The sequence below is a fragment of the Triplophysa dalaica genome, chromosome 14, assembly GCF_015846415.1.
Source record: "Triplophysa dalaica isolate WHDGS20190420 chromosome 14, ASM1584641v1, whole genome shotgun sequence".
Lineage (NCBI taxonomy): Eukaryota > Metazoa > Chordata > Actinopteri > Cypriniformes > Nemacheilidae > Triplophysa > Triplophysa dalaica.
Window position 1 is genome coordinate 18,232,784 of NC_079555.1, and position 13,010 is coordinate 18,245,793.

General features: G+C 36.0%; 1 protein-coding gene and 2 long non-coding RNA genes across 7 annotated transcripts in view; 2 read left to right on the top strand and 1 right to left on the bottom strand.

Annotated features, from left to right (window-relative positions):
• Positions 1-1,981, bottom strand: LOC130435691 (uncharacterized). Its single transcript, XR_008908839.1, has 3 exons — positions 1,730-1,981; positions 1,086-1,179; positions 1-751 (listed from the first exon to the last, which is right to left on the bottom strand). It is a non-coding gene; the product is annotated as an uncharacterized LOC130435691 (long non-coding RNA).
• Positions 1,982-2,897: 916 nt separating this feature from the next.
• On the top strand, positions 2,898-4,969 carry LOC130435690 (uncharacterized). Of its 4 annotated transcripts, none has more exons than XR_008908838.1 (4): positions 2,898-2,923; positions 3,800-3,968; positions 4,200-4,330; positions 4,504-4,969. It is a non-coding gene; the product is annotated as an uncharacterized LOC130435690 (long non-coding RNA). The 4 variants fall into 4 exon arrangements; XR_008908835.1 differs by lacking the exon at positions 2,898-2,923 and adding an exon at positions 2,949-3,656; XR_008908837.1 differs by lacking the exon at positions 2,898-2,923 and adding an exon at positions 2,949-3,208.
• Positions 4,970-5,333: 364 nt separating this feature from the next.
• vaspb (vasodilator stimulated phosphoprotein b) overlaps positions 5,334-13,010 on the top strand; it is a 41,172-nt gene continuing 33,495 nt past the window's right edge. For both annotated transcript variants that reach the window (XM_056766447.1, XM_056766448.1), the window contains exon 1: positions 5,334-5,791. In XM_056766447.1, the coding sequence (XP_056622425.1) occupies positions 5,787-5,791 (5 nt within the window). In that variant the 5' untranslated portion in view covers positions 5,334-5,786. The remainder of the gene's footprint in view (positions 5,792-13,010) is intronic.

Below are 13,010 nucleotides of genomic sequence, written 5' to 3' on the forward strand. Positions count from 1 at the left end.
TTAATGTAAGACATGTTTTATTAAATACAATCAGCTACAATTCCAGAAATTTAAAATGTTCTTAAACCACTAATAAATATAAAATCCTCCTTGAATTACTTTTTAATTAAATATTAACATTTAAATTGATATATAAATATTAAGTGATCTGGAAAAAGCCATCACATGACAAAATTGTACATATTACAGGTTTTGATATCATATGAAAGCTCTCAAGCCCTTTCCATTTGTTAAAAACATTTACATTTACGTGTAGTTATTTAGCAGATGCTTTTATCCAAAGCGACTTACAGTGCACTTATTACAGGGACAATCCCCCTGGAGCAACGGGGAGTAAAGTGTCTTGCTCAAGGACACACTGGTGGTGGCTACTAGGATAGAACCAGCAACCTTTTGATTTACCAGTTCAGTGGTTTAACCCACTAGACCACCCACTCCATAAAAACAATTTGTAAATTAAATAAAAACAGTTTTGGAAAGGGCTTAATAGCTTTCATATGATACTAAAACCAGTATTTTTTATTTCACCATGTGATGGGTTTTCCCAGATCATATCCCAAATGAACAAAAATAATTTTGATAAACAATTGGCTTAAGGCCTACTTATTCAGAATCTGAACACACATCAATCGCCGATTTCCCCTTTTGTCGTCCCATACCCCCACATCTATCGGGAGCAGACCGGAGATTTTTTAGCTGTATTTTTTTATTTCAGCCTCTGATAATGAAGGTTTGGACTGCTGTAGTGCACCTAAATGAAGATGAAACCACAATTAGCACACCTTTTAAGACATTAAAATATACCTAACATTTTTCAGCAACCATCACTTGTACATAGAAGTTAATGCAAGTTGCTGCTCTTAAATGTTTATTAACACTAAGATGTTCCCAGGTTTAAATAAGTATCTGTTAAATTTAGAAATGTGCACTACTTGCAAATATTTAAGAGTTGTTAAATGTTTTAAATGTGTCAGTTTACTAAGATAAGATTGTAATTTAAGCATTACATGTTTAATTTACTTAAAATGTAGCATATGTTGATAGACACTACATCCTCTAATCATACAAGAAAAGTAATGTAGTACCTATTATAACACGACATAGCCGTGTTTTCCAAAGGCCTTCTTCATTCCTGAGCCATCCATATTCATTGTTGACATCAATTTGTTTGTAAGAATTCTGAAAAAAAAAGACAACCATATCAGTATTCAATGATTGTTAAGATTGTTGAACAATACAACTAAGTGACCAGAACAGCTGAGAAGTTTTCCTTTGAGCACAGTAACACAAATTGTCATTGAACCAGCTTTTGGTACCTTTAGTAGTGTGGGCTGGTCCTGCTTGACACAGTGGACCATCTACCAGGACATTTTAGAACACTTCATCAGTGTGTATCAAATTATGAATTATAATTATGGGTGTTTCGCTTTGTCGCATAGCATCGGTAAAGAGATTCAAATGAGGGCATTTTTATTTTATCCGAATATTAATTGCAAAACTAACATTACTCACTGACATTTCTAAATCGTTAACTCAACGTTACACGCTTAATGGATCGCACATTAACATTACCTCAGAAATCTTCACGGTACTTCTGGCGGGATATTTCAACTCACCAGATTCTAATATATCGCCAAGTCATATATTTCATCAAAACACAATCTTCTAGGTTTTCAAAGTTACCCAATATATATCGTATTTTTTATTTCATGAGATGTTTATTACTCACCTGATAAAAAGCGACAACCTTCTCCAATGCTTCGACCGCATAGCAAACACTGGCCTCTACGCAAGACGTGATGACGTACGTTTCAACGGTCAACGTAGTAAATCCTCCAAATATTTTTATAAATTTTATATTTTTACGTGTATGTATAAAATAATATGTTATACTACATTTGCATCAAATTTCACACAAAAAATAAATTAATTGTTGTAGTCCATTCACTAACTTCAGCTGCTGAGAAACCCGGAAATGTGAAATAGGCCATGGCGCCGTCTACAGGTGGTATTAAGAAATACATAAGACAGATAATAAATGGGCATTAAAATACAGAGAATGAATGGGCATTGTAGGCCCAACATTTTTCATAATAAAATTAATGATTAATTAATGATTATTAATAAAAATTAAGGAAAAATAAAAATTTATAAAAAATAATAAAAAAGTTATAAGAGTTTTTTGACTAAAATGAACATGAAGTTGTAATACTGTAAAAATGGTACATACATTATAAGGTATTACAATTTTATGAGTATTTTCAATTACAGCAATGTTTTTCTAATTTTACAGTAATATAATATCACTATAAATAACAAAAATAAGGATACATAATACTTTATGTGGGGTTACAGCAAAAATGCTGCTTTTGTTTTTAATATTTTAAATTGTAATTACATCTGAATGTATTATTGGCAAATCAGTATATTTTCTTGTAAAATTTAACAATCACTGTTTCCTTTTATTTCAGCATGAGTATTTACATACTTTTAAAAAAAGTGTTTTTTACCACAGAAGTTACAGCAGTCCACTTTCATGTACAAATCCAACAACTGCTTCAAAAGATGTGACAAATAGATGCATTTTGAGGGGCCAGTTAGAAGAAAAATGCTATTTCAACTGGATTTACATTGATGTCAATATGATGTCAATACAACATCAAATGAATGCCTATAATGCAACGTTGATTTGACGTCATTTCAATGTCAAACATATTGGGCTATACTTACATTAACCAATTTCAGTATGGGATAAACCTCATATTTTCACCTCATTAAAAACCTTGAAGAATTTAATGTATGATTTGAATTTGAAATGATGTGGTGCACCATCTTGATCAAATCTTGTCTGAAATTTGACGTCAAATTGACATCGAGGTGCCCGCTGGGGGGTAGTGCGCAAAATGAATGATTCACACCTGTGGTAAGTAACTTATTACGTATTTTTTTTCCATATTTGGTAACTATCATGCTGGTAACTTTATATAGAGGTATCTAAATTCGCGGTTCATATTGGTAACCCCGGATTCAACCTCCATCCGCGGGGACCGAAGGAGTCTTGCGGGGTTTCAGCAGCGCCGTCGCGGTAAGATTTCAAACATTCTCCGTCGCTATAGCACCTGAGGACAGAAGTTGTTCATGTTATTTAGAGTTTTTGTTCACACCAGGAGTGAAGGCGGTATGTGACGAGCTACAGTTCATTGTATTAGTAAGTTGACGGTTGTTTTTTTAATGTTGAACATCGCGCCCGCCGTAGACTCGGTAAAAGTTACATGCTTCGACAGTTGGGATACCACACTCGCTCGTGATTATTTTCTGGTGTAATTCAAATTTGCAAATGCAGTCATCCGTTAAATCGAGCGCCCAAATTAAAATGAGTCACCATAGCTTGCGGTAAATCGATGTTCACGGAGGATAGCCCGGTAAAGTGATTAATGTACGTAACCACAGATATACAGTTTATGTATCGGAGGCCAGCTGAGAGCTTGAGCAAAAGACGTTAGCGACACCCTCATTGTATAGCAGGCCTGTCTCCCAAATAGGACCGTTGGAGGGTGGGAGTGAGACCCGTTACAAAATACTAGTGTGACAATTTCTTGACCGTGACATCCCTAACGTTAGTTGGATTACATTTCTGTATAAGTACGGTTTTAAGTGTAAGTTACTCTGTTTAATTAGCTTAGAGTTTGTTTGTAGAGTCACTTATACTAAAATGTAGTTTAAATGTAAAATGCTTAAAGATAATTGTATAGTCACTATTAACTATTACTATTGTCACATGTATAATTGTTTGTTTTAGGACACACTTTGCCATGCAGGCCACTGGATGCTGACTACTGAAGGTTAGGTTGTGTGTGACGGTGCTCAGCACAGCTTCATGTCTGGCCTTCCCACTCTGTTCATAGCATGTTACATATTCAGGCTTGAGTACCAGGATGGGGCAGCATGTACTTGGAGTCCAATGAAAGGTATTAATTGAACAACTTCCTTACCTGCTTTTTATAGATATGTTAATGTTATATACCTGTTAAGACCTTTAAAACAATATTTCTCAACGAGAGATGCAATTTTTTTGGGCAAATTATTAAAAAGTCTCCCATATTTAACACTAGCAAGCTGATGATTTAATTCATGTGTTTTAATATAATATATTTTGTACATTTAATATATAACATTTAGTTTTTCCTGACTCTTTGTAGATATTAATCCAGAGAGTGGAACAAGAAGCGTCATCTAAAATGCCAGGATACAGAAGAAACAGGTTGCAGTGAACCCACATGTCGCCGCTCTTCTAAACACAATGATGAATATTCAGTGTAATCGATGAAAAGTAAGAAGAACACACACACACACACACACAGACACACACACACACACACACACACACAGATCTCATCATTGAATTACATCATTTTATTATTCTCTGACTGTATATGTTGTCCTCTGTTTTTCTCTGACTATAAATTGAATATCTAACATTATTCTCTTGTTTCGTTTCCATAGTTCCAGCTACTTGTTGTGCTCTGATGGATCAAGATGTGGACCGTTTTACAGACTCACTTGGGCCTTGTTTTGCAATGTTGTTTCATGATGGTAATGTTGGTTAACGTGTTGTTTAAACATGAATGTTTAAAGAGCCATGTTGGATACTATGAAGTTGTTACTGAATAAAATTATTTCATGTACAACAACGTACACAATTTGTCTGTAATGTATTTTTGTATCAATTAAAAAAAAATAAACACTGTATATCCAGTATGCAAAACATACTGGATATACAGTGATTTATGTATTTCTTCTAAATAAAGTAAATTAAAATCAAGCAATTTGCTGTAAAAAATACAGCATTATACTGTTGCTATTCAAAATTACAGTTTTTCCTGTATTCTGCAATTACAGTAAATGGCTGTAAATTAAATTACAGTACTGTGGCTGTACAATTTACAGTAACTGGCTGGCAACCCTGCTGCCAGTAGTTTACTGTAAATTTTACAGGATTTTTTTTACAGTGTAAATGATATTTAAAAATCTCCGTTTGGTATTATTATATTAATATCATGTTAATAATTGTAATATAATAATTTACATTTAGGCATTGAGTAGACCTTGGCATTATCCAAAGAGATGATTCATCCAGGGAGGCAATGAAATAAAAACTAGTATACAAAGTTTTATAAATTTTATCCATGCACAATACTTTTGGATGTTTAAATTGTGTGATTTCCTTAATTTATCAAGCGTGGCGGGAGTTTTGGATCGCGACCGCTAGGGAGTCGAAGAGTTTATTTCTCTTCCAGGTTCTCCGCTCGGGAGGGGGAGACAGACGAGAATGAAAGATTTTCCTCATAGTTGAGGTGCAGGTTGGGCTGCGGTCACGAATGAACGCTTACAGACCGGCGAATCACAGTGTGTGAAAACTGAGCTGCTTCGATACTTTACAAACAGTCGAGCGTATGGAGACGACGTCGACATGAAGCAGGATATGTGTGGACTTTACTGGGATTTTTAGAAAGACACGAGTCCTGCAGGATACTGATTAGAGTTGACACCAGCCCAGCTCCAGTAGCAACTCTCTCCACACTTCACCTCCAACCCCCTCCTTCACTCCTAAACCAGGAAATCAACGTGCTGTGGCGCTTATCCGTCTTCCCATAGATTAAACAAAACACCACAGCCCGGAGTGGCTTTATCGATGAATATCTCGTCGATATCGTCGTTTTTCCTACTGTCGTTGCCTTCGGAAGTTCGGCTTTACAACTGAAACGGATCCGCACTGTCTGCGAACAATGAGGTAAAGCGTGTCAAATCAGATTTGTAACCCGCGCTTTGTGTGCTGTTAGTTCTGAGCGCTACAGTGCAACACTATAAACATTGTATTTGCCGCCATAACTATTGAGCCATGTTTGAGTTTTCACGAGTTTATTCACATTCTGTGGCTACTTCTGTTTACTTACTCGCCTACAGTATGTATGCAAGTATGTTACTCTTCATAGACTCTTTCTGAAGGTTACAAACTGGAAAATAATATCGAGCCTTTGTTTTGACAGCCTGTCAGGTGTTTATTTGTTGCTTTCTTCAAACCTCTTGTTGTTTTCGATGCTGTATGGGGTCAGTAAAAATGTATATAAATAGTTGCGCTAGTTTTGCGTCACATTTGCTATCGGAAAATATAATTGGCCATTTATTAAAAAAAAATAGTGTTATTTGACACTATTTATGAGAACGTTTTCATTTGAAAACCAGTTTTAATAATAGCTTAAAATAAGGTGCACCTGCAGTAGGCTATGCACTGTGTATCTTTCCCATAACAAAAACGTGTTTTGAACGTTACAACAAGAATAAAATAAACTAGTGTCGATAACTGTGTCCTTAGGCGTTCGTTCTAAGTGTTTATTTTACATGTTGGAAATGATGATGTCAAACGGTTTATTGAATACCTGGCTCTTTGTAACACGTAGCCAGTCCTCTTATTCGAGCCCTCCCTGGTTTTATTTAAAATGTGCTCGAGTTTATGCGGCGCTGCGCAGACCGACCGGCCTGTGTAATCAAAGTACCGCGAGAGCGATTCGAGAGTTGTGCGTTGTGTGATGTTATACTAAGGTCAGGATGCGCATCGCCGAATGAAGTTTTCCTTCTGGGAGTTAGGACAGACGCGATGCCATAGTAGGATTGGCGGTCAGGGCTGTACCCGGAACTAACCCACATTTGTTCCATAATGTAGTATGGAGCACTGGAGTCTGATAAATCCACTGTCTGCTCTGCCCTGTGTATTGCAGTTAGATAGGCTGAGTACTAAAACTGACAGAGTTGTATTTCTAGCCTAAAGAAGAAAACAATGCAAACAATAGCGCCACTAATAAATAACAAATTAATATTTTATATTTATGTTACTCCGCTACTCATGACCAGTGTACTCAATTTATTTGTTTAATGTAAGCTTTTCACACAGTTAAAATAACTCAATAATTACTTCAATGAAAACACAGTATATTATCCAAATTATTTATTATCATTTGGCAGTTATTATTAATACTAATTGAGGCATTGTTTTATAAGACAACAGTTTTATAAGACTACTGGTCGCAGCAATTATTTCATGTCATTATTTTCATACAGTTGTTTTCTTTTATGTCTTAAATGCTCTGGAATCTCAGCTTGATTATTATTTGCTTACAAATGTTTTACAAACCTTTTAAAAAAGTGTGTTACTTTTAAAGTCCCAGTGAAATAAAGAATAACAATGAAATATTTTTTCATGAAATATTGCAGCGTTTATTGTAAATAGTTTATCAATGTGCGTCTTTCTCTTTTTAAAATTCATAGACCCTCATAATCTTCAATTAAAATCTGAAAATGCACTCCCCCCCCTTTAAATCTGCTGCCAGTTTTAATTTCAAAAGCAATGCAAAAGCTGTTATTACACATCCATGGAATTTGCAGTGAAAAACGCAAGTCGCGCCAACTAATTTCTTCCTTTTGAAATTCCTCTTAACTCGGAAATGTGTCAGAATACGGAAGTAAAAACGATTGCAACTTCTGGTTCACGGGGTTCTTTAAAATCCGTGTGCCCTCATAATCTCAAATTAAAATCTGAAAATGCACTTCCATTCTGTATTAAAAAAAAATAAAAAATGTTCCATTTCAAAATGCAACGACTGATTTTATAAATCAAATCGCAGAGAAAGTCTAAAGCCACGGCTTCTCATTAGAAATTCCATTTAATTTGGAAATGCGTAAAAATACGGAAGTAAAAACGATCCCAACTTCCGGTTCAGGGGGACTTTAACAAACAGTGCTGTAATGGAGTTTAGTGGTATTCTTCGGAAACCAAAATGTTTTATTTATGGCTTAAACTTTTAACCGATTAAGTGATAAGATGTGAGGATGTTAGATATTGCACAAGTATAGGTCAAGCAGATTGTGAAACAGGAAAGTGTCTGTTCTATACAAGTATATAATATGCTTTGTAAAAGGGGAAATGGCTACACTAACATTTAAAATACTTTTGCGATGTCAACTCCACAACAACCAGTGTGACAAGTTTCTTTGTCGTTGCGTCACTGTCTCACACACTTAAAATGCGTTCAAATAAGCAGATGCTTTAAAATCTTTTACGTCCATTAAAATTACGAATTTGTAGAATTATAATGGCCTGGATGTCATGTTACTATGGTGTCACACAGGAAATTAGACTGGGGGAGGCTTCCTGGGTCCATGCAAGGGCAGCGGGGTCAGGGCTGATGTACAGTCGTCAGCATACTGTTTGAATCTGCTTGAATAATAGGTGAGGAAGGAATGTTGTTGTGTTTACAAGTTTATTGTCCTGTCATGTTGAGTGTTAACATGAGAACGCAGTGGAACGCAGTTTTAAATTTCGCTAGGCCTCCCAACACAACAATGGCTTTTCAAACTGACCTTGTCATTTGGGAGGTCCAGCATTGAATTCATGGGAACCCAGGCGGTGTCATTGACCTGCAGACACTGGGTTAAATTTACTAAATAATCAGTTCCAGTGTTATTTCAACACTGCATTCTTCTTTAAAAATGGGAAGTGTGTAAATTCTGAACCACTGAAACAGCAGTAAATTCAATTTCCAGGATTTCAGGAAAAAACATTTTGTTCTGCAGTTTTTTTCAGATTTTTTTAAAGAAAATGTGCAATTAATTTTTATGTGTGCCAGGAAAAATGCACAAAATGGTAGGTTTGTTTTTAGGGGTGGGCGATTTGGACAAAAAATAATATCTAGATATTTTTGCCGATTTTAATGATAACGATAATTAGACGATATCCACTAAAAATGTGATTTTAAAAGTCTCTGATGATAATAATGGGCACAATGTAAAATGAAAACATTGCTTATTTATTTTCTTTAACATGTAAGTATTCAAGTAAAAACAATTCAAAACCATACAAAATACTAATTGAACTAGTGTAAGAACATCGAACTCTGAGTAAACATTCAGTTGTACACCTCTGCTGTAATGTAAATTGTGCAGCATACAAGCAAGATGAAATAATAATAATAATGAACAAATAGCATCTGTAAATAAAGTACTCTGATCTGTAACACAACCATGTGTCCTTAGGGCCTTACCACCTATGGCCTTATTGAACAATTACCTAACTTCAAGTACTGCCCAGTACAAGATTGCACAAAAATAAAAAGGAAAATCTGCCCAAAAGGTGCACTTCCAAATCAGATTATTTTAAATACTATAATATACATTTGTTAACAAATGACATCAAAGTAAACAAGGTCCACAATTTACAGACAAATAAAATATAGTCACTATTATTAAATCACACACTGGCATGGACAGATTCTGAAACTTTATAAAACATTATAGGCCAACTGCTCACTGTTCACATGTAGATTTACTTCAAATTATGAGCCAACAAAAATCCGTCATGATAATACAGGATGTATTCGGGTTTGTCTTTTAAATGAAAGAGCTTGTTGTGCAGTATTCAGTCGGCGCTTCTGTTTCTCCAGAAGTCGGCTTCACGCATAAGCTACACAAACACAAGAGCGCGAGGCAACATGACGTCATTGTTGAGTTGGCGGTCAGGTAAACAGTTAAGAAACTCCCCTTCAGCGCTCGCGATAGCGTTCACGTGCGCCAGGCACGTTCTCGCGTGAATAATTACGAAACAGCTCTCTAGTCACAGATTTCGATGGGTCACAGATTTAGGCACAGCGCCGGTGTTCAACTTGCGGGCGGCCATTCGCTAACCATGCCTGTGAGAGAGATGACGACGTGTATGCGCAGAACAGCAATCACGTGACGCCCCGCTGCAGCCTCTGAATGTGTGGCGATTTAATGCGTGTTTTTTCGGATTAATTTAAATACTCGATAATGAGAATTTGCACATCGACAACACAACAATCACGATATTATCGCAGACGATATATATCGCCCACCCCTATTTGTTTTGCATACCTCCATAAGAATAATAAATAAATAATTAGCAAAAATAGCAGGCACTAATTTTGTGATCACAGGAAAGTCACATCAATACTGCTGTACACAACACATGATGAAATACTCTAGACAACATTAGGACTAACACAAATAATTCTAAGGTATAAAGGCACATGTACATGATCACCGAATGTAAAATAGTAACAGCATATTTTCTGGGAACTTTCTCACAAAGGCCCAAGCTTTTTTCTTGAGCCCTGAATGAAAATTATTTATGACTCGGGTCAATACATTGAGTCGGGCATATCTACATTGGCTCCTGTGGCATGAGTTTGCAACTGGTCTACATCTTTGCAGTTGTGACTGGGGAAATGTCTCAAATTGCTTTATTTTTTAAATTCTCTTTTGTGATGCTACTGGCTAAGACATTTCAAACATCACCTTTGAATTACAAGACCAGCACACAGGTGGTCCACACATGGCACTGACTGCTTCCTCACTCCTGTTGGTTCCTGTGTGAATTTTTGTCACTCAGACAACATGTCGCTCACAAAGTGCTTGTGTGATTAATAAAGAGCGCTGTGATTCACTGCTCTTATCGGTGACCGTGAGGGACTCGCCCAGCATGTCTTTATCTAAATGACTTCCACACTAGTGCTTCTCTTGGCCAAAGGGCTTTTGGGCAGATGCTTCAACGCTGGCCTTCTGCTGCCAGTATTTAATTTATCATAATCCAGTGTGCTAACAGATCATTTTCAGATACAGAAATGTTGCCGCAGATGTTTGTGGGTAGTATGGGTTTTTCAGTGATTAGTATTGATATATAGACAACAGGATGGCTGATACATCAACACTTTAAAACATGATTGAGCATGATGCCTGTTGTCAACAAAACAGGTACAGTTGTTTGCTGATGTAATAGTAAAAAAGGTTGAAAATTCTAAACAAGCTTTGTAATGGTCAGCAAATACTATGTTCTAAAAACAGTACCTAATCAAATTAGAAAAAAATAATGTTTTTTAAAACATTACTTTTATTCAACTAAACAGAAATGTTTTTTAAATCAAAAATAGCTTTTTAACATTTTCAACTTACTTGTCAGCCCACTATATGCTGCAACCGCAGTTACAAATGAAAGTCTGTTGAATGCACGCAGCATTTCTTGTGAAGACACCTGAAATGGTTTTGGCGAAAGTCTGAGGCGACACGACTTGATTTGACAGAGCGGCCACCTCCAATTTTTCTATGCAGATAAACCCTGTTACTTGAAATCAATTGCTCTTGGCAGGTTTCCTAATCACCATGTGACTAATAAGAAGCTGCATAGGTTTGTTATGATTCAAGCTAAGGGTAATCCATTTCGTTACACTGTACTTGTTATATGTGTAATGACAATAAATTGAATCCAATCCAATTGAATCCAATGCGATTAGGACTTCCCTTAATGCATATACAGAGACAAATTAAGATTAATCTGTTAGAAAACAGAGATTAAGATTTATTTTTGAAACCAAAAGTGGACATGAAGTACGAGTGGCCAGTATCACTAAAATCTTAAATCATGGTCTGATGAATTTTACATGACACTATTGGGATGCATTACATCCCATCAAATCGTTGATAAACAGTTTTATAAATGTTAACATTAGAAACAGTTTTAGGATAGGCAATTTTCAACCCAATACTTGGGAAATTAAAGGTATTATTTACATTTACATTTACATTCAGTCATTTGGCAGACGCTTTTATCCAAAGCGACTTACAGTGCACTTATTACAGGGACAATCTGTAGCAGGGAGCAAGGGAGCAACATGGAGTAAAGTGTCTTGCTCAAGGACACACTGGTGGTGGCTGCTGGGATCGAACCAGCAACCTTTGATTTACCAGTTCAGTGGTTTAACCCACTAGACCACCATCTCCACTATTATGTTCAGGTTGTTATGTTTTTTGGAGCACAGACCATTTTACATCTATATTATGTGCCACAGAAACTAAAGGATAAAGTTAGGGCTGCAACTAACGATTATTTTGATAATCAATTAGTTGGACTATAATTTTTTCCATCAATCGGATACAATTTTTATTACATCTTTTGCTTATAATATGTAAATCAGATTTGGGAAAAGTATACACAACTGAACTCATTAGCCTTCTCCCAAAATGTTGTGGATGTCTTCATAATTAATACACCTGGTGAGTTGATTAAGGTGTGTCATATTAGTTTTTTCAGGCAGTTGGATTTTGCACGGGCAAAAAAATATTATTCCTTAGGCGCGATGTATCATCATCGCCTTTCGAACTTCGTCGCATTTTTGATCACGTCACATGTTTGAGTCGCTTTGCATGTGAGGCACCATCTGCACCACAGAGCTGCAACACCTGACGTGAAGTTAGACATTGTTCGATGGCTTGAAATGCCCACTTTCTCTCTGATGCACCGTCAACGAGGTAATGTGCAATGAATTTACACCACAATTGAAGTATCCCAAAGTACAAGGGAAGAAAGTTCTAGTGATCAGGCACAGAAGAGAACTGAAAGCCACCAACCACAATTACAGAGTTCAAGAGGTTAGGAATATAAAATTATAATGTAAAATTATATTTTTCTATGTTGCCTTGTTTTAATATACATTACAATGTATATTAATATATATTATATTAAATTATTTCTATTTGTTGGCACATAGTGCCCCCTTAAAAAAAGAGGTGCCCCTGCTTCCCACCTCTGAACTAAATAACCACCAAATCAGGGTATTTAGCCTATTAGGTACTTTGCAAAGTGCAAACGCCACAAATTGGGTTTTACTAATGTAATCTTTAATTTGGTCATTTAAAACGCAGCTTGAAGAGATGCATGCAAAACATGTCTGACTTTAAAACTGTTCACCTCGCGCTGCACGGAGAGACACTTTTGACTTTAAAACTGCAAAGCTCATGCTGCACGGAGAGACACATCTAAAATGGTAATTAGCGATAATAATTGATAAAGTATTAATTTAATAAAAAATAAGTCTTGCATCATTGCAAAAAGTTTAAACCAAAGTTTAAACCAAATGCAAATGTGTGACACAGCTGTGAAGGTTTGG